The 23,053-nt window shown below is 28.8% G+C and overlaps 1 protein-coding gene across 1 annotated transcript in view; it reads left to right on the top strand.

Moving 5' to 3' along the window:
- LOC109596286 (neurotrimin-like) overlaps positions 1-23,053 on the top strand; it is a 65,438-nt gene that overhangs the window by 23,341 nt on the left and 19,044 nt on the right. The window contains exons 2-3 of the mRNA XM_020011799.2: positions 11,045-11,142; positions 18,091-18,298. Coding sequence (XP_019867358.1) covers positions 11,045-11,142; positions 18,091-18,298 — 306 coding nt within the window. The remainder of the gene's footprint in view (positions 1-11,044; positions 11,143-18,090; positions 18,299-23,053) is intronic.

The following is a 23,053-nucleotide window of genomic DNA, read 5'->3' as shown; positions in this document are numbered from 1 at the left end:
GTTATTTACATTTACATTTATACTACGAAAAAAAATATAAGTTCTTGGCACTTAAGAATTAGACAACTTTAGTTTTGACCTCATATTTTAAAATTAAACCATTTATTACGTAAATAATTGAACACTGACTAACAGAAATATTATAATATAGATGAAGAAATATGGAACTTCTGTTGAACTACATAATCCAATATATTGTCTTTATAGTAACTTTCCTTTTGTATTGCGTTTATTTGCAGTTGAATTGACAGCTGGTCAATATGTAAAATCCCAGGGTCTGTTCACTATACAATCCCCAAATTTTTCCTGAATTAAGACAGTTTTTAAGTACTAAACAACTAGATTTACCAGATTCCCATTACCCAAATTGACGAGAAATTTAATCAACCCATATGTAACAATAGACTCAATAACTCATTTGCGTTGCGTGCAAGAAGAGAGTTGGTAATTGTTAAACGTCTAATTTTGTTATCGTCACTTAATTTATGATGTTATATAAATGTTATATGTCCAACTCTTTGATGAAATTAATTACCTGAAGCCACTTTCTAATACAGTTCGTAGTTTAGTGCTTGTATCTATTTCAGGACGATCTTGACGTGGTTTATCTTCAGTGCATTCATTTCCAATTGTAAACCGACGAAATCAAAATCCTGCTTCATTACTTCTTCAAATCCTTTGCAATGCAATGCGTGTTGTTTCCATTTCCGTTAAACTGATTTTTTCAATTTACTCAAATTTTACAGTACCAAATATGTAAATTGCAACTTCATATGATTTGAATAATTTTGGTAGGACTATAAAAATAAAAATTTATTGCACTTAATTTACATTATGCCGAAACTTCTGGCTCACATAAAACAGTTTCAAAGAAATAATTTTTTTTTTATTCCAAACGTGAAACAACATACAAAGTTAACGTGCTCAAAATGTTATAAAACTTGATACAGGTTACTCCATTAAAATAAATAAAACATAATAACTTTAATAATTGAGTAATATTAATTAAAAAATCATGTTAATTGATTGTTGCTACTTTTAAGCTCAATTATGATGAAAACTCGCTGGAGACACAACTTATATAATTTGATAAATTGACTACGCAAATTCGCGGAGCCGAAAAATTAAAGCGTACCATACGAGAAAAGTTTCGCTAGGAAAAAAAAATTAATAACTCAACATTTTATATATAACTGGGCCGGCGAAATAATTAAATTATATTGCCCATATAAAAATTAAAATTCATATTACCACTGACAATTTTAATCAACACAATGCGACCGTGGAAAATATATGAATGTTTTTAACGGGCACAGATCAAGTTTATTTCATACAATACCCATTAATTAAACAACTTCTTAATTTACCTTTCACATTTTTTACAATATTAATCATAGTTTAGCTTCGTTGTTCTAATATGTGTGTGTGCTTCAAAGTAGAGTGAATTGGATCAAACCTATCAAACCTTAATTACAACTGTCAAAACTTTCAATAGATTTATCGATTATTTAAGCAATATTTACTAATGGACTCAGTAGAGCTCGTCAAATGTAAGGAACTAATGGATGGGCGTTGAAGCAGTGTTAGATCATGTCAGGAAGGCACGATATTTTTCATTGCTCACCTTTTAAATAATGCTGATACGATTGTCTAACAAATGAAACATCAATGCGACAAATTTAAAACATACGGAATGGCACTGGAGAAGATTTAAAAGGGTTCATGACATTTTCTCGTCGAGTCACATACACGTTTATGACGGTACAAAGAAATACAATACTAAATTTTCAGTCAGTAACAAATAGCTAATTATAACTTGACTATGTGTCATATAAATGGAAACAATACAGTACGATAAAATTTTCGAAATAAAGACTTTAAAGTAATAAAACCGACCGAATATAAATGTTCCCTAGGGCACCTTCATATTCAAAGCAAATGCGGTAAAAACACTATCCAACTTTTAAAAGCTTCCCTATTGAAAAATCGTGTTATCAAAATCCAGTTTTTAGTTCATGCAATATTTTAGTATTCGATTAGGTTTTCAGTATTTTAAAGTTGCCAAGATAAAAGAACTGGGAAACAAATGTAATTTCGAATAGAGAGGCTCCTTGATGCGATAGCAATCTGATAAAACCAAAGTATGTGTATGGGCTATAAAATTACAGGTGCGGGTGTGTTTGTGTACCAGTTCGTAACATGCTATTTTGAAATCTATAAATTAAATGTGATTATCCCATTTCCGAATTAAATTCCTGATGCTGTATTGGGTGTGATTCATATCATTTTAATTTAATGTGCATTTTACTGTCAGTCTTCAGATTTATGATTGGGTTTAAATTATTATTTAATATAGGAATTCCGATCCGAACAGTCGAGTTTCCGGTTACTTTTGTTTTAAAAATGAAAAATAGGACAGTTAAATGTGCCAGAATTATCGATTGACATAAATGCGTATATCGGTTTTAGGTTTACTGTCCATTTCCGTTTTATTCCCAAATCTGCTTTAATCAGAACTTGAATTGTTAATTCAGTTTTTACCTTTTTGAAATTTACAGAGTGGCTCGTTTAAATCTACGAATAAAAATGGTATTTTTTATTCAAGTTTATAGATGAACGCAGAAAAACTTTTGTAACAAAGTTGTCTCTGCCATTGCATTAGAAGCATCCTGATTTGGCTGTCTACGCAGTTATTATAATTTGGCTCCCTTAATTTTTTTTTAAATTCGTATGAGTATTAGAAGTTTTTATGTGACTAATAAATAATTCCTTCTCCATTATTTTTTATTACTATAATATAGAGGTCACTATCTTAAATACCATAATGAGATCTTCTTTTCCAAAAAAGCTTCCCTCGTTCAAGCGGCAACGTCTTATAGATTATGAAATAATAAGTTTTCTTATTTCAACTAATTATTGACTTATATTCAAGCTGAAAAAAGCACTTATTTTATTATCCTATATTTTTTTCTCTAATTCTTAATTAATAGTTTCACACCTATGACTTTATTGCGGGTTGGGGCGTAGCTCAAATAAACACAGATTTCAACTATATACAAAATACTTTATTAATATCTAATTATAAATAGGAAACAAACAATTAATAATACTTATATTAACAAACATTTATACAAATGTCACCTTTAAGGATGATGATGACCTCTACATGATTGTACCCACAGTCATCATTTTATATTTTCTTTTTATTAAAAAATTCACGATTCTTATTAAAATATTACCCTTGACGATTCATCCATTCCGTATTTCGGTATTCCGTATTCCGAGGATAAATATTCAAAATGCCTTATTGTCCATATATTATAATATATAGAGAATATAAGAATAAATGTAAAGAAAATGTTCTAAAATCTAAAAAAATATATATATAAAAAAGGAAGATAAATTTAATTTTTATTTGGAGTATTCCGCTTTTAAATGGGTAACAGTATATGTGCAGACATTGGTAAAATACATTCCACACTTATTCCATGAGCGCGAACACATAGTAACTTTATGTTACATGTAATATTACTACGCAACATTAAATAGACATTTTATAATTCTCATTATTCCCTAGATACTATCACATACTCGTTTCATTGTTCGCTTTTTAATTAAAAAAATTTTAAATAAAGAGTTTGATTACTATCAACGAAATATAAGGGCGGTTGCATTTTCAGAACTCGACACTGAGAAGAACACAATGCCTTGAATTTGAAATTATAATACGAAACAAAATTTGTATTTTCAGAAAGATTCAAATTAAAACTCACTCAACCGTAGCTCATTCCTGATACAATGCGATGCAGATTTTTATTTAACATTGCATATTTTACGAGTGCATAGAACTGCACCGTTCAATAAGCCTGTCATTCGATTGGGAATTACGCCTGAATAATGTGGCAGGCTTTTTTCTTTAAACTTTCGTACGACATTATTGGATTATAATTTAGGATGACATATCACGGGATCAATGGGAGAGAGCATGGAGACTTGAAGTGTATTCAATCAATTAGAGAATTCTCCCCGGATCCACTTTGAAAGATTCAAAGACTGATAATGATAAATACCTAAAGGAAAGAACAACTGCAACCGGTACGACAGGCGTTCAATGGATTATTCCCCATCACTTACTTAGTTTCAAAACTTTATATTGAAGTTAAACTTAATTATGTCGACAAACAGAAGAGAGATTTTACCTACTCTGTTGAATATGTCTTCATGTTTAACTTCCTATATTTTTTGTTGAATAATAACTAAATGAAGTTTTTCAAATCTCTTTAAATGAATTAAAGTATACTTAATGTTAGAAAAATTAACTTATTTAATAGACTGGAGAAATGGCATACCAAAACTTTCTTAGGTGAAAAAAGTCTATGTATTTTTCCTGAAGAGAATAAATTACAAAAAATGTTTTTTTCTCATTTATTCTTTCCGTACCCTTTGGTAGTGTACGAGTAAATACTGGGGGTTGATATAATATTCTTAATCATTATTCCATTCATTGTGAACTTCTCTATAAGAATAATTTCCCGTAACTCATTTGAAAGCTAGACATCTTCAAAAAATTTATATTTTTGTCAGATTTGAACAAACTTCTTTTTCATTTGGAAAGTATATATATATATATATATATATATATATATATATATATATATTGCTTATGGACAAAATGTTTTTTTGTCTAAAACCAAAACCTATTGGATAATTCTTTGCATGAAAATTTAAAAAATCATAGTAGTAAATCTTTTACAATACGAGTATATATTAAAATTCATAGAAGAAATGAATATACATATTCATAATTCCGTGGAAAAATTACAAATTATATTTTTCTTTTGAATTTATTTTTGTAATTAAGTTGTCTATGGAATAAACTGTCAAAAAATTGCACAAATTATCTTATTTTTCAGCAATATTAGAATATTATTCTAATAATCATTGAATTGCACAGGTAGAAATAAATAAAATAAAAGAATATTAATAACAACTTAATCAATTAAATAATCAATTTTACTTTAGAAATTTACAAAAATAAATGTTTATATTCGATTAATTTTTCGTTGATTGTTTTAAATCAATTACATTCCCACAACATTGACAAATTTAATTTATTTAGAATATTTAGCAGAAACGCATAGTAATTACGTTTATAATTGCTTTTATTGATTAATTGCTGTTAATAATATTATGTTTTAGTGGATGCAGCCACACACGATTTTGAGGGTTTAATTTAAAATTATGTTTAAAAGCACTAGTTATAAATTAAGTTACAACATAAGAAGAAAAACATAAATATAATGGAAATATAAAATGTATCTAAAATGCGTTTTCGTTCAGGTAACTGTAAAAAGAATGACTAAATATAAGAAAAGATTATTGAATTTCTTTCGAAAAATGCTGCACAAATTAGGTTTATTGTGCTCCTTGAAGTATTAAAAATGTACAATCATAAAGAAAACAGCAAAACAACGACAAAAGCTTCCATTCGAATGTGGAAAAAATTCGCTGTCATACAAAAATAGATTAACTTGGCTGAGTGCTGATGGGGATATTACTTTATAAGCCGCCATACTCGTATATGCAACAATTCGCTAGGGGATTATCAGTAGAATTTTCAAAACAATATTAACAAAACATCCAATTCTAGTTGCACGATTGAATTTGACATTTAGATTTACAAACGGACTGTGAAAATAACATATAGCTAATAGGGAGTGCAATCATAAAATCCAATGCTTTTCACAATTTGTGGAAACAATACCGATTGAATCCGTGGGTGGATTTTTTCACACTGTGCTAAATGCTGATAAAAATGTGTCAAAGGATTATTAACATTCTATTTAACTAAAGGTATTTCAATGCACGCGTCACCCAATTTATTCAGTGCTCACCCCTTGTTATTTTTGTCGACCGTAATTTAATTAATTCCGTCAAAACGCCACTCGTAATGTCGCAAATCAATTCTTTTTAGGTCGATGTTAACGTACAGCTCAAAGAAAAACTTTCATTCTCCAGTTAAAATGAAATATATCATAAGAAACGAGAAGTAGTAGTAACTTTTCTGAATGATAAAAAGTTTCTAGTGAATATTCAATGGCTTGGAAAGTCTGGTTTTGCAACAGATTGTTTGATACTGAATGTTACGAGGACCAAAGCAAAGAAAAAAACAGAAAATTTTACGCAGTCTGTTTTTTGCCAATTGCTTTTATTGTGAAAAGAATAAACATATTTAATTAACCGGTTGAAGTGTTCCTACTCGTATATTTATCGATGGTTACAAATTTTCGATTCTCAAACCCGCTGAATGGTGAAATGGCCTAAATACATATTTGGGGAGACAGGTAAATTAATGTATTCACAGCGGCATGTGTGCACCAAACAATATTGCAATCACTGAGGTACCTTTGGCCGAATCAATTATATCACTTCGATTTATCCGAAGGATAGCTGACAGGAAATTAATAAATATTAGTCTAATTAAGCGACAATATTTAGGCATAGTATAAATCAAATTCCGATTACCGGTGACCAAGCATGCACAATGGCTTATTTATGTTTTGCATTGCAAATTAGTACAACTGGACGATGTAATTAACAATGTTTATGTAATTAGGTTTAGACACAGGCAAGCATAAGGCATTTAATATACCGCACTAATGCTGCTATTCTATCGTCAAGTCGTAATAATTGCACTATAATATTCATTGCAAATATTGCTCAAGTCAACAGCCACCCACTTAAATCCATATTCACTCCTAATGAACATTCATAAGTTACAAAACTGTTAGTCCGCATATAAATTCGTTTCTACCTCTGGTTATATATACATGTTTATCCAGATGCTTGAAACACAATTCGAAGTTTATCAACACAGTATCATGAATTTAATACAAACAATGTAATTTTAAGTGAATTATATGCAACTGGCGCTCCGTATCAAGTTTATGAAATTTCCATATGAGTAATTCCTCAGAGGTTAGATTTTCCAAAAAGGTTCAGTTAATTGGCTCGCGAAATCTCCGGACTTAACCCCGGCGAATTATTATCGCACAGATCATCGATTATTAAGTGAACACGTTCATATATAATGCAATATTGGATTTCTCTGGCTCATTGTTAGTCCAAACATTGATTAACTACAGTTTGTCGCCCTCGAATTTACAAATAAATTACGGGATCGCTTAATCTCTTGTTTATTTTTACGTAATTTTCCCGAACTTTTGCTAGATTCCAATCTTGGAAGTGGAATTGCTTTTAATGAAATATTAACCACCCTAATAATAGAAGACACAGATATGTGTAGATTGCGAACTTTATTTGTAACTTATAATTTACTTTGTAAATTTTATAGACGCTATTAAAGTCAGATTTTCTTTGTGAAAATATGTAAATAGAGTTATAGTAAATTAGTTATTCATTCAACCTACTCACGCAAATATGCTGGGTTTAGGCATTGATTTTGTTTCGTGGCAGGTCAGTTACAGTATTTGATGAAAATTTGAAAATAATTGCAATTGAATATAAATTGGATATTAAAGTGTAATTTTTAAGTAAGTACGTTTGGCAGATCATTTTTCAATTAATTTTTATTTGGTTCAATTTATAACTTTACTATCAATAATTAAGTCATAATAAGTTTTTTTTGCAGATTTACAAAAATTGTATTTATTTTTATAAACCACAATGTGAAGAAGAATTTTGCTATCTGTAATTTTTTAATTATTAGATTTATTTATTTGGTATTTACCAATAGCAATTTTGCTTATTTTTAAACAAGTCTAGTTCAGAGGTAAGTTAAAATTTTTACATTTTTCTGCAATATATATATATTTAAGATTTTGTATGCTTTTTTAACTAAAAAGACGTTTTTAGAAGACGATATAGAAAACTGGTCAATCATTAAATGGTCATGAATAGGTTTTATGTTTATCAAAAAACTTGTAGAAATATATTCGATCTAAATTAATTGAGTGAGTGAGGGTAACAATATTAGACGTGCGACAATTGCCAATTCTGTCTTTTCATGTAAAACAGATTAGCCTTTTATTTATATATTGTTACATGCGACAAAAAATAGTATGTAAAAAAATTCTTAAAGAAATAAAAAATTTTGAAGACTGTATGGCATTCCTTCCATGGAATTTTATATACCGATTTTGAAAACCTTTGATCCTACTTAATTTTGAAAGAGACATCATACATGACAGAAACAGTAAAAGATTCCCACAACTAAGCAAATTTCCAGGCTTCTACTGTCTCTATCGTTCATGATGTCTCTCTCAAAATTCAGTCGGATTAAACGGTTTTCAATTGGTATATTGACTACCTAAGAGTTCAAACTATCACTATAACTATAAAACTTCCATAAAAATGAACTTACCTTTAGAAAAGACAACAGAAGACCACATGTCCCATTAGAGAGTCAATTGTAGCTTAATATAAACATAAAAGCGTTCCGTCAATTAAATGCAAATTGCGTTAACACAACTCAATCTTATCATTATATGCACATACACAAAGAAATATTTTATCATATTAACTAAGATAATTCATTAGTGACATAATTTAATAAGGTTAAATATACGAAAAATTAATCGGATTAAATGTTTCAAAATAATTATAGATAACTTTAATATCATTATTCTAAATATTGCATCGTCAATCGTCAATCAAAATTCGTCTTTATATTAAAATTATATTTAATCATCTATAAATATTTAAAAACATTGAGTTAAAAGAAACTTAGTTTAAAATAAAAACTTAAATTTTTACAACTAGAATTGTTGGTAAGGGTATAAAATATCAAAATAGTGCCTTCAAACCATTTTCTTTAATATATATTATTAAATAAAATACAAATACAAAAAAACATAAAATAAAACATAATTATAATAACACTCTAGTAAGGTATAAACTTATTGTTTTGTAATTTAATATCTAAATGTTAAATAAAAGTAAGCAAACTCGAAAACAAAACAAAATTTTTATAATAAATCTTCACATCCAATATCCAGTATCCAGATATGATTAATCTTATTTAAATATCTCATTTATTCACTTGCGTTAAAAAAAAACAGTTTAATTCTAAAAAAAGTTCAAACCTGAAGAACTGGACTTCCAATAATTATTTAATTTTGCTATCAGTAAATATTGCAATATTTTATTAACTTTGATTAAAAATATAAATTTAGTTTTACTAAATTTTGTTTAAATCTGATTGACTGTTGTATGATAAACACACAGAAAGTTGTTAAATAACAAATTAAATTATCACAAATTGAAACAACCGTGACGGAATCAAAGCAAGTCGAAATTTCAATTCCCAGGCAATTTATCGAAAATATTTTATAAACAGGAACAAAACGGAGCATAAAAACGGCGGCTCCCCGTCTGGAATATTCCAAAAGCAAAGTCGTAAAAGACAATATAGATATGTGGATCCGAATAACGGCAAACAGGTGTCATAAAGCAAATACGTGCGATTTCAACATTTTACTGCTGCGTAGTCTCCAGAAAAATATGACAACATATACGGAAAATGTTTCATCCGTGACTCGTACAACTACGCCGCCGAGCCGAAAAACTTTAGCCTGCATCGCTGCGACCTGGGTATAAGTTGCATTTATTTTTTAAACTGTTTGCATTTAGATCCGCAACGGGATGGGATTTTATTTTTACGCGAACGAATGCATAATAAAACTCGACTATTGTCAGACAAGCAATTGTAAGTGAGAGTCGCACAGCGGAAAAAAAATTATATTTTGGGAATTACTTTCGTAAAACGTTATTTCACGTTATTTTTCGGGGTTTTAAAACTCGGTTTCGTGAACCGTTTCTTTTTCCTTTTTGAACATCTTTATTTCATGTTAGATACTTGTTACAGTCGTACACATTTACACCGAAAAGATTTGATACGTTCGGATAAATCCCGACCAAAAATTGTCGACAAACATCCAAACTGAAACTATAACCGTTTTGGAAGGAAATCTAATTAAAGCCGTAATTAATGTTCCGGTACAGATGATGTCAGTACAGCAGGTAGATCCAATAATCTCCTGGATAGTTAAATTTTCATTAAAGATTAATTCTGAGATATTCTGTGCTCCTGCAACATACTTTAATTGAATAATTATTAGTTTAACTTATATCCAAGTTTCCATAACGATGTATTATAGCCAAAGTTTGTATGGCAGCACAAATTAAACCACTGATACATATTAAATTGCCTATCAACAAATTACGACAGAAAAAATCTAGAGTTCACTCAATTTAATAAAAAAAAACGAAGAGCAATTAGGCTGAATATAAATAACGGGGTAGACGGTAGTTCTGATACCGTTGTCAGTTCATTTTCCAACGAATGCAGTAATTTAATGGAGTGTGTTAATGAGCCGCTTGGAGCAAACCAGGGCGGTACAGATTAGCGAATGAACAAAGCACTGCAGGACTTCCGGTCCAGAGCCCAGCGATTGTCAACCCCTGTTCCTGTCTACATGCAATGTTCTTAACTAATAGTCTTCATGTTCACAGGCCCAAAACTGGCCGCACTATGTATGTCAGACCAATTCATTTCAATTTAGTTTTGTAGCTCGTTTTAAATTCATTGTCAAGGTTTTGTATCACATCCATGTTTGAGTATTCGAGGATTTATTTCAGTCGGTTGCAACTGTGTTACAATTTAAGGGTGAAAGTTTAATAGTTAAATAGTCCTAATTGATTAATAAATTCAGTTGGAGGAGCCGCAACGTTTCCGCCAAGAGTATTGTGGGGTCGATAAGTTTACGTTTACAAGCATGGAAACCTTGCCAGGTATGTGAGCAATAAAATTGCTATAAAACTCGTCCTTAGGCCCTTCAGACGGTTCTAAAAAAGAATAATGAATAATTGAGCGACATTCAAAGATGACAATCTGCGTAACTGTTTTTTAATGACCAAGGCCAAATTGAATTATGTTTTTTGTATACGAGTGAAAGTAGTCTGAAGTCAGACTTGAATTATTTGCATGAGCAACCTGTTTTAATAATTGTACTGTTTGTTTCAGAAAATCCAAAATTCAGTGCCCCCATCACGAATGTGACAGTGCCAGTCGGGAGGGAGGCAATCCTTTCATGTCTAGTTGAAGACTTAGGGCAATTTAAGGTAACAATAAATCGTATATAGTATTTGAATTAATAAGTATTCTTAGAAAATTAAAATCGATTATTTTATAAAACATTATCTTTATCAAAATGACAGGAAACAGAGAAGACCATCCATGTATTGTTATGATTTAAATATGTTACAATCGGTAGTTTTCATTAATACAATATCTCCATCTCATCTTTGTTGGTACTTCTATTTTTGTTATGTCTTAATAAACAATGAATTATATAAAGCATGCAGGTGTAACAATAATTTTATCACAAATGGGACAGTATCAGCCGGGAGAGAGACAATGTTTTCACATACCTGTAATGGAAGATAATTTAAGGTGACATTAAATACAATAGAAAATTAAAACTAATAATTTCTCTTATAAAATGAAACTAACAATTTCCTCATCAAAATTGTATGAAACAAGCAAAACCCACTGTTATTAATTTCCTGATTTCTATCCATATATCACGATGATTTAAATACAATACAATAAATAGATATTACCTATCTCATCTTATCCTTGTTGCCTATGATATCCTTATTTGTGCCATTATTAATTACTAATGAAATAAACTTTTTATATATTTCATGAATTGTTTCACCCATTCAATAGTAGGAATATTTTTATAATGGAGTGACATCCTTGATCACTCTGCATATTTCACAGCCGTTTCATCCTTTATTTAGAACTGTTACGAAGTTATGTATTCACCGGAGTACAATAAACGTAAATGTTTATTCATAACTTTGACAAAAGGGTAACACGTACCACAATGTACTAGTTTAGCGCCTTGTTTGACAGTGATGTAGGTAGCAGAAGAAAAAAAATAACTTTATTTTAATATTTAAAAAATTTTTGTTTGACGTGGTTATATTTTTTGAATTTAATTCATCGGAAAATAAACAAAACTTCAGCGCGTTTAATATAACTTTTTGTATGAATATTTTCCGAAGTGACAGAGTAAAATTGTGGCACGAAGTTCGAACATTTTAACCTGAACTTATAATTGGCTTTCTGGTTTACTCGTGTATCATTAACTGCAACTTATGGATGAATCATCATCGTTAGCAGCTCTGTCAGTCACAGCCTTATTAGCGAAACTGTATAAGCCTGATGTATTAATTTGAGCCACGTGATCAGATTGGAAGTCTAGGGAAACATTTCATTAGAGAACCATAGCTGAATATGTTCAAAGGATTTTCTGTCATTTACCAGATCACACGTCAATTTGTATTATTCCGAGAAGAATTAAAATGTCAAGCGGGAGTACGTGCTGCCATCAGCAAAAGTATTAAAGCCAGTGTTATATTGATGTTTTGATGGGGGAATTCGCATTTTGCTAGGGTGCATCTGTAGATTTTCAATCACTATACAACTAAAGTATAAAACACGTATTTAATTGAAGATAAATTAAAATTGATTATTGGATTAATTTCATGCATTGTAACCTGTCACATTATTAGTGTATAATTTAATTTGTAATTATTGTTGTTGTGAGTTATTAATTGTAACATCAAAATAAAATATACGGCCGTATGGGAAACTGCGTTATTTATGCAAACCATTTATCAACAATAATTATTATAATAAGATAATTAAAATATATGCTGCGGGCTTGTTAGTCATATTTAAATTATTGTCCTCATAATTCAGTCTTTATTTATATGTTACAATTCGAATTGCCCCATTTACCGTTTTATTGTTGCAAATTTTAAATTGATATGGATAAAACACCAACGCACATATAAATATATCTATAAATCATTAACGTTTTCTATTGTCCATAAAATTTATTACCAATGACAAACGAATCTAATTAACTATTTGTCAGTCATATCATTAATATTGAAACGTACTATCGCGTTCATAAGTGGTCTGCCACTTTCCGAAGCGCTTGACCTCGACCGTCACATTCTGTTACAGTCTATTATTTCGGTCCGCGTAAAAATTAAAAACTGAATCTGAATAAGTTTTGACATGGTAAAAGGGGTATCGATTTTACAAAACAACATGCTACACTATAAACAGGGTTGTAAGGATTGGATCACGGCAAATTATGAACTAATTTTGTAAACATTAGTTATTCAGAAAATATTTGTTGTGTTTTGTTGAAATTGTAATGATAACTACAATATTTTAAACGATTATTTAAATAACAAATATTAAATTAATCTTAATTAATATTATTTTGATTTTTTACTAAATAAATATTTTTAAAAATGATTTAAAATAGTATTTGAGCTAATGTGATATATTTTAAAAATATTTAAAAGATTACATACAAGAAATAAAAATTAACTATTTTCATAACAAAACCAAGTATTTACGATATATAAAATAGTGCATATTAAAACATTTCAAATGTTATGAAATAATACACACAGTTATTTTTTAAAAACTTTATTTTATGGACAATTTTGTTCTTAATTTTTTTATGTAGATTAAAATTAAAAGAATAAAATAACAATAGTTATTAATAATATAACATACATTAACAGAATTTGGATACATGAATTCAAAAATGACACTTTGGTTTGTTCAAAAAGATCCTCACTCTTGTTTTTCGTTTATTTGAACATTATTTGTTATTGTATCTTATCCATGATCCATGATTTGTAATCTGTTTCTATAAATGGTATTCTTTAAATGTCCAAACAAAATGTAGTCCAAAGGAGTTGAGGGGATCTCGGTGGCCAAATTTATCTACCAGTGGCTCATCAGAGTGTTCTTCAAGAAAACGTTTATTTAAATTGTTTGAGATTCTGTACGTAATATTATACAAATATATAGATATTTGAAAAAAAAAAAAATAAATAAATGGAATTACTAAATTATATACTACTTAATTTTTATTATAATTATAATATTTATGTGTATATGTGCATTTTGTATTCGGAACGTTACTGCTGTATATATTAGACGCGAAGTAAACAAGTGTTTCTTCTTGTCTTTTTTATATCGCATTATTAAAATTGAATATGAGAAACTAACTACGAATCTACAACATTGTTGTTGATACATAATTTGAAATTAATATATGATATATAATTCACAAAATTCATGTCGCGTTTCGATTCGAAAACCAATACGTAGTTAAACTAAAACGAGCACTCGTTCCTAAATCTAAACTATCTCAGACCCCAGAAAGTCGGTTTGCAGAACGGCCATAATGTTTCCCAGTTCACAATTCATTTTATAATCACAAAATTGTATTTATTTTATTGTATGGAACATTCATTTGCAATATAAATTTTTAAAATTAAAATACTTGATAACAAATGTTATATTATAATGAAAAACCTAAAACATTAAATTATATATAGAGATTCTCTTCCTTCGCTACATATAAAATTCACTAAACTCGAGATCTTTTTAAAAATATCATGCAGTTTATCCCTGAACTATATGTAGAGGCTCTCTTCCTCCGCTACATATACAGTTCCTTAAAAAATAAATAATAAAAATAAAATTGTTGTACCAAACCGAAAAACAAAAAAAAAACGCACCCAAACTTTCAACAAAGATATACAACACTGGGGACATAAACATATTCTCCCAATTTTAGTTCTTACCGAAATATTTAGCTCTCTAGCTATTTCAGAAATATTCTTTCCTTGTTGATTTAAAAAGACGATTTTAAGGCGTTTTTCCTCGTTTAAATTCATGTTCGCTGTACAAAGGTTCGCATTCAATTGACAACACATTTAGGAATCGCATCTTACGATGTGGTGGGGAGTCGGCACTGCCGAGACGGTAGTGCACGGTAATACAGAATGTGACCGTTTACGGCCTGACGTCAGGAAAGTGGCAGACCACTTATGAACGCGATAGTACATGCTGAATATTTTAACAAACAAAATGTAACGTAAACATGAAATAAATCTCATTTCTTTGCAAACTTCTCTGAGCACAATTTTGATTTATTCCACAGAAATGTCCAAGTGATTTCAGTAATACATCAAGCGTTGACTCCGACATGCAGAAAAACTTCTGGGGTTCGAAGATATTTATTCCCCAATAAGCCTTATATCCAAACATTCCTCTTGCATCCCTCAGTACGTGTTCGATAACATCGACCCCCCGCCTACACCTTTTATACTAATCCGCACTGAGATATTTACTCAGTCGTGGGGGAGAATCTCTCATCGATTATTGGGCTTTTTTGCGATTTGCTTTAAAACAAGAATGGAACATTGTTGAAGGTTTAATGAAAATATCAGAACGTGATTTCTTTTGATGTCTGTGATTAAATAACAGGGATCTATTGAGAGCTGTAATCACAATACACATTTCGTTCTGTAACAGTTTTAATATGTTTTTGACGACATGTAGAGTTTTAATTGAGTTTCAAAAATAAATATGTCTATTTGATTGTGAACACATGCAAAATTTAAATATGTTAGTCAGGTATATATTATAGATATTATATTTACATTTTTATAGATTTTATTTTGGTAGACGATATTAATTTATTTATGTTTTCAAGTAAGCTTTGAAATTCTTGTTTGAAATTGAACACTTTGTTGAAATAAATTAAATGAATTTGTTAACAAATATATAAAAATCAAGCAAATCATCAAATGGTTTTTGCCAATATATTTATATTTATATTTTTTTTATCACATTTGTTTGTATTTTTTTAAGCAATAAGACCTTCAATTTTAAGGCACAATTTTTATTTGTTTAATGAAGAAAACATTTTTTTATTCAGTGGAAAAAATAATATTTATTTTTAAATGACATTAAATATGGTTAATATTTTTACAAAATTATATTTAATATTCAAAAATATTAACACAATATTGTGTTATATGAAATATTTTGTAATAAATTAATATTAAACATAGAGATGTTTTACCACCGATTTTCAACAACATGATTTTTTATAATATGTTAAATTTTTAATTAGTAATGAGTTTTCCTACAAAATTATTTTAATTTAAAATAATTTACGAACGGTATTTGTATTTAAATTACAGTCCAATGTAATTAATAAATAATTATTAATTTAATTATTTTTCATGTTACAAAATATTTATTATAAAATTATTTATTTTTAATAATAATATGTTTTTTATTTTTATTGTTTAATTGTGCTAAAACTTTCCAGTTAACCTATGACATAATTTTCAATTTTCATTGTTTTATGGAGCCGAAGTAATTTTAAATAATAAAATTAAAGTTTGTTTGTACCTTGAACTGTCACTTAAACGTTTAAAGCTTTTGTTTTAAATTGAAATGCATAATTTAAAACTCTATAAGCATCAAATGTCAGTCATAATCGTTTTCGCGTGCAGAATTGTATCTTTTCTGTTCTCGTATTTTACGATTTCAACCAAGCTATGTTATTTTTTATTTTCGTCTAAATATTGTTATTTAAAATTTCATTTTATAGTAGATACTTAACAAGTAGTATAATATTTATTGCCTTGTTTCGAAATTATGTATTGCTTCATCATAGTTAGAATTTCATAACTAATGTAAACTATCCATGTTACTAATTATATTGTATCAAGTACGTATGGATTTAATGATCATCATTCTATAATAGAAATTCCTGATTTAATATTGCTTGATGGTAAATCTTGAACTATTGTTCAATCAAAATTGTTTGTTTTTTACCATTCTAAGAAAGAGAAAATATTGCTTTAAAGTGGTTTGTTGTTTAATTACTTTTTCACAGTGTTTTATTTGTTGTCATTGTTGTTACCTGATCAATAACTCCAAGGAAATGAAAACAAATTAAAAGTTCAAGTACTGGAATAATTAATTTACTTGTGTTATGATTACAATTAGTGTCAATCGATTTTCATTAAAATGCCTTATTGTGATTTAGTTTCAGTGTCATTATAAAAAGAAAACTGAGAGACAGCCATCAAATACAAAAATGTTATAACCATCACAATATTTTAATATAAGAGTTGTCACCCGAACTCTTATAACAACCATAAAATTGTTTACCAAATAACAAGGAAATGAATAGGTCACAACTGAAGATAGAAACAAGGGTGTAGAATTGACAAGTTTACACAGAGTTAAAAAATTGGCTTGTATTAAGTATAAGCCTAATGTTAAAGTAATTTTTCCTGGGCGATAAAAATATGAAATTAAATTCATATAACTTTATGGCCAAAGGAAATGATACAGAATGTGGACAAAGAAAAGTTCACAACATAAAACTTTAATGGCGATAATAAAACGAAGAAGTTTCATGAATTTCATTAAAGGTTAAACTATATTAGGCATTTTTATTCCGGCGCGTCTCTTTTAATAGAGGACGCCTTGACCATATCCATATCAATAACCGTCAGCCATATTATTGCAGTTTAGCAGTTTCTCGGCACATTAATATATGGTAATAATAGACTTGTATCGCGCCTCTTTATCTGTTAACATATTTTTATGGCTTATTGCCGGGGTATACTAATCGTGAAAATTTTATTGACTGAGAATGGCCGTTTCATAACTGTTCAACAGGGGGGTTGGTAATTCTTGCCGTTGCAAGCGGATCACGGGAATTATAAAAATAGACTTTATGACATATAGTATTAATCTACTTCGTACTTTCATTGATACTTGCACATTTTCAATAAGCCGGGACTAGAGTAAACGTTTAGCTTACGGAAGATTTGCCATGTTAAACTAAATTCTGGGGATCATTGATTTTTATAGGGCATTCTTATACCTCAATATACAACGCTGTATCGTAATCTTTTATCGAATACATCATACATCAAAATATATTCCAAGGACCATTGAATAAAATTCGGATTCCTCACACAAATCCAATGTACTTTTTAAACACGTTTATTTACGTACAAAAACTTAGCTTTCAGTTTAATATTTATTGTGTTATTAACGAACATCTCATCATATTTAACTTTGTTTTTTGCCCTAACATCGGTGTTGTAGTGTAAAATTCATTACGGACTCCGGTCGTTTTGCCGCAGGTCGCCTGGCTGAGGGTGGACACCCAAACAATCCTGACGATACATAATCACGTGATCACCAAAAACCACAGGATAGGTGTGACCCATAGCGAGCACAAAACATGGTATCTGCATATAAAGGAGGTGCGGGAGAGCGACCGGGGCTGGTACATGTGTCAAATCAACACCGACCCCATGAAAAGTCAGGTCGGCTATTTAGATATAGTGGGTAAGTGGTTAAGTTTGGTTTGTGATTTGTTATGTGGCGAATTTATGTGTGTTTGCACTATTTTAATCAAAATTCATATTTCAATTTGGAAAATTATGATTTCTTAATAACAAGAAATATTTTAAAATCAAAATTATGGAAAATATTACCATTTTATTCACATTTAATTGATTATCTTTGGTTAAACTAGTCAATTTCTGGTCTATGTTTTGCTTAATAAAATAAAAATATAATCGATTTTGAAAAAATACTAATTTTTAGAATAAAATATACATATTATCTTTGATAATATTTAACAAAATATTTTTTTTTAAATAAATGAAATAACTCTAGATTAAAATAATATTTATAAAACTTTATAATTGTAGTATTTATTTTATTAATTTATAATTTTATTAAATTAGCATGTTTAAAATGTAAAATATAATTTCAATATTGACGAAAATTATTAATCAAATATCTGTTGCAATTTTTAAAAGTTGACATAAAATATAAGTTTCATATTTCATATTTACATTTTTAAGTCTTAGTTGTGGGTGTGGAAAAATGGACAAACCAATTTAATACAAATTAGAATTAGAAACAAAAAGTAAAACATTAATTTATTTAAACAACCTTTCATAATTGCTAAATAACAATATAACAGAATGATTAAAATATTTCTTGAAAATTTTACCATTTATTAATTACTATTAAGGTTATTAAATTTTCACACTAATTATTAATAACATAAGTATTAACTTTAGTTTATTAAATATTTTAATAATTAAATAAATTAATAATAATTAATTTATTCATTTTATAATATAATAATTTTATTATTCTGTGGTTAGAATTATATTGTACATCGTTGTTAAAACGAATCCAAAAATAGATTTCCACGTAATTTTGTGTAAAATGTATCTCTGAATTAATTATACAATTAAATGTTTACAAAACCTGATAAAGTGCATTATAAAGTAGTATAAACACAACAAAACTTCTCAAATATTATTACGTTTCAATTTGAAAAGTAATCATAGCAAATTAGTGCTTTCTCAACGATTTTGTAATTAAAATCTCATTACTAGAATTTATGATAACATCACTCGAACATCTTTTGTCATTTAAAATATGTATGTGGCATTCACAAAGAACAAAGTGCGGTGTTCTTGATGACAGAAATAACCTTAATAAAAGTGCAGTGAAAATATACACCCTCATATAATGTTCACAAATACCTTCATTTATTTACTTGAATTACATTATTACGAGTCGCTATACTTTTAATTTAAATGTGATTACGGTTTTATATTCATATTTTATTTATTTTGTTATAATTCTATTCTAATGGTGGTATTATTTTAAGCGGATGTGATTAGGTAAAATTCTATGCTTTTACATTGGTCATTTTAAATGTGCCATTGACGTAATAATTTCGAAAATATTCCTGTAACCGTGAAGGAGCGAACGTTATAAAAATTCATTTAAGATCACTATCTTACATTATTTGATTTTACTCACGCACGTTACACACGTTATGCTTATAATTAATACTGACGTTTTTACCAGTATGTTTAAAAATAATACGCAATTATGTGACTACTTTTTTAAATGATCTTAATTAGTTTATCGTTTGCAGTCACGTGTCAACAATACAGCTGCGAAAATTAAAAACGAAAGTTTTTTAGATTAGCCAGTCTGGTGTGAAAAATGTTAATTACGCACTTTATTGTGAAAACTCGTATGAATTGTTTTAAAGGATTTTTCACATAAAACTTTACTACATTTAACTAATTATTTTTTCTTTTAGACTATTTTTTATATTCTACAATTAATTTATTTCTAACAAAATTTTGTGCCAAAGGTGTTATACTCCATTATTAAGTACGAGTGGTCGGGAGTTCAATTAAATTTCTGAAAAGTTGAATTCCAAAGAAGCTAAGTGTTTTAAGTGAAGTTTACAACATATATAAATAGTAGGTGAAACGAGAATAAAACAATCCGCTTCCGGAAACCTCTTTCACTTCCTATTCAATACGTGCAGTGAAGAACCCTCTTTGGGCCGACCCCGATACTCCACTGAAGGATTTGTATACAATTTGACTCGGATTGGGGCATAAACAAGAAAAGAAATTTCTATTAGAACAAAGGAACTGTGTGTAATCGCGAATTAAAAATGAAATCAAAGAAAACACAGATAATAATTAAAAACGAATTGTAATTATTTGAAATGTTTTACAAATCTTGGAGTACAAATTTAATCTTGTTTGTTTTCTTGTTTTCATTCCTGTTCGGTTATATAAAATGTGTATACTCTTTTCATATTTTCTACATATAATCAATTGAATCAATCCCCAAAATTGTTATTTATAATAATAACTCAAAAAAGGGATTCAAACTTTTTTAAATCATTAACAAATTTGACCGTTTATCGATCATAGAATTTTATCTTGGAATTTTCAATTTACTCAATATTTCGTTAATTTATTTTTTATTTCTTCAGGAGAAATTGAATCCAATTAACCCATACATGGAATTTTAACAAAAAGTTACATTTGATAAAAACAAGAATTTTACGTCATTACAAAATGAAAAAAAAAAACAAAGATGTCCCGTATCTAGTCGTACATCTGGAAGTGTTTGTGAAAATTAGATGCAATAATCAGTATGATCATTAGTATCATTCATAATGAAACTTTGTTGTGTTTTCATTTTGAAGTAACTAAATCGTAGTTAAATCTTTTAGAAAATGACATGTATCTGTATAAATAATAGATAATAATTGTAATTATTGTTTTATGTTATATATAGTTGTAATCAATTTTAACAGCCTAAAAATTTTCATAGAATATTGCCTGTAAATTAAAAATAAATTACCGAAATATTAACTATATAGAATATTGAATATTTACTTACAGGCGACTATCCCACAAATATTAATAATTTCAATATAATAATTATCAATATAGTAAATTATGAATTGTGTTTGTAGGGTAGGCCTAAAAGGTTTTTTTTTTTAAATTTTGAAGATGACTGTGAACAATTTAATATCGTAACTTTATTCCGGAAGTCTGCAACAGAATAAAAAATAGAAGCTAAATTTATTCCACCTCCGTAAATTATTCTTTATCAGTAGTACATACACGATTAAATGGAATTAAAATTTGTACGAAAACAAAATATTCGAAATTGAATTTCAACATCACAAAATGTATTACAGTAAAGTTCGTGGAAAATTCAATGAATCAATGTGTTAAACATTTGTAATATAAGCCTAAACGTTTATGTATTCAGTTTGGGTATGAGTGAACGACACATCTGTATAAAGTCTTTTTATTTAGTCATTAGAAGACTAAACCGTACTGCAATGTGTTCTACTCTTTTCCGATACTTTCGAGTTGGAAAGAACATGTGGATCCGTAAATGGCGACCGACTTGAATTACAATTCGCTTGTTACCACCGAGGCTTGTGAAGTGAACACAAATTTACACTGCAACAATTTGACATATAAAATAAACAACGAAAAATGAATAAAATATGGAAAAGTTTAAGACGGCTATAGCAAACTGCAGCAAATTGCCGATATAAAATTAAGTTATTCTTTTACACGTCATTCCATGTGATAAATACGATAAACAAGCAATATTTTGAAGAAAAAAAAAACAATTCCGAAGACATTTTGGTTCGGCACATAACACTGTTTAAATGACAATATTTCCTATGCTCAGATTACCAACAAGTCCAATGTTATTCGAATTGACGCACCACCATGCTGACGTTAATTTGATGACCCGCTTAATGTACCATATTCACATTATGAGCAACATTGTTTACTTGTAATTTAATGGAGACAAAATCTCGAAATCTGAAACAACAGTAAATAATTTGTCCGCTATCTAATTTTGATGGAGTGCTGTGGATGCCTTTTAGGACAGCCTGTATATTTACTCGGTTGGTTCTGAGACAACAACAAATAGTAAAATTTGTGTGTTGCATTATAATTGCACGACCAAATTACTTTTAATAGCAGCACGCCAAAATTGTCAGCAAATTAAATTCAAATCGGCAATATTTTGCATAATTTTATATTGGCATGAATGAATTAGTATTTAAAACTCCATACCTATCTAACAAGACAATCCAAGTGAAGCAGTGGTAAAACGTTCTTGTGAATTGATGTTATGTAATTTGATGGCTATTTAGCATATATTTGCATGTTATTGGATGAAGGGGTGTAAAATGTTACCCCAACCGAACCACTAACCACACTGCCAGAGACATCTATTAGCTGGCAAATTTAGTGGCTCTTATAGAAGTGGTTTACCTGATGCCCCTTCGGATTAGTGGAATCCTCAAATACCAGCATTCATTATAACAGCTTTCCCTAATTTGATTATTAATTTATTTGGAAAGTTATCTTGGGTAATGTGTTAGTAAATTTAAACAATCTCAGCTAACCATAATTCAAGTAAGTTCCTCTAGTGCACTTTAGATTAAGGTAGTTATTAATTAATGTGTTGCTATACTAACTTTATTTTCTACTAAAAATTTTACATAAAGTCATACAATCTGAAATTGATTGTACATATTATTTTTAAATAGCCCAACTAAAAAAAAAAACCTTTGACAATTTGTTATTGATTTAAGTCGAAACTTTTACTCAAATTGTCAACACAACTGAAAATAATCAGATCCTTTTTATCCACAGCTTTTAGTAGTTTTACACATTAATCTAAAAGTTTGGGGCTAACTTATTTTAAGCCTTTCCATAA

Source organism: Aethina tumida, chromosome 3, assembly GCF_024364675.1.
Source record: "Aethina tumida isolate Nest 87 chromosome 3, icAetTumi1.1, whole genome shotgun sequence".
NCBI lineage: Eukaryota > Metazoa > Arthropoda > Insecta > Coleoptera > Nitidulidae > Aethina > Aethina tumida.
The sequence above is the reverse complement of the archived record's forward strand: the minus strand, read 5'-3'. Positions and strand labels throughout refer to the sequence as shown.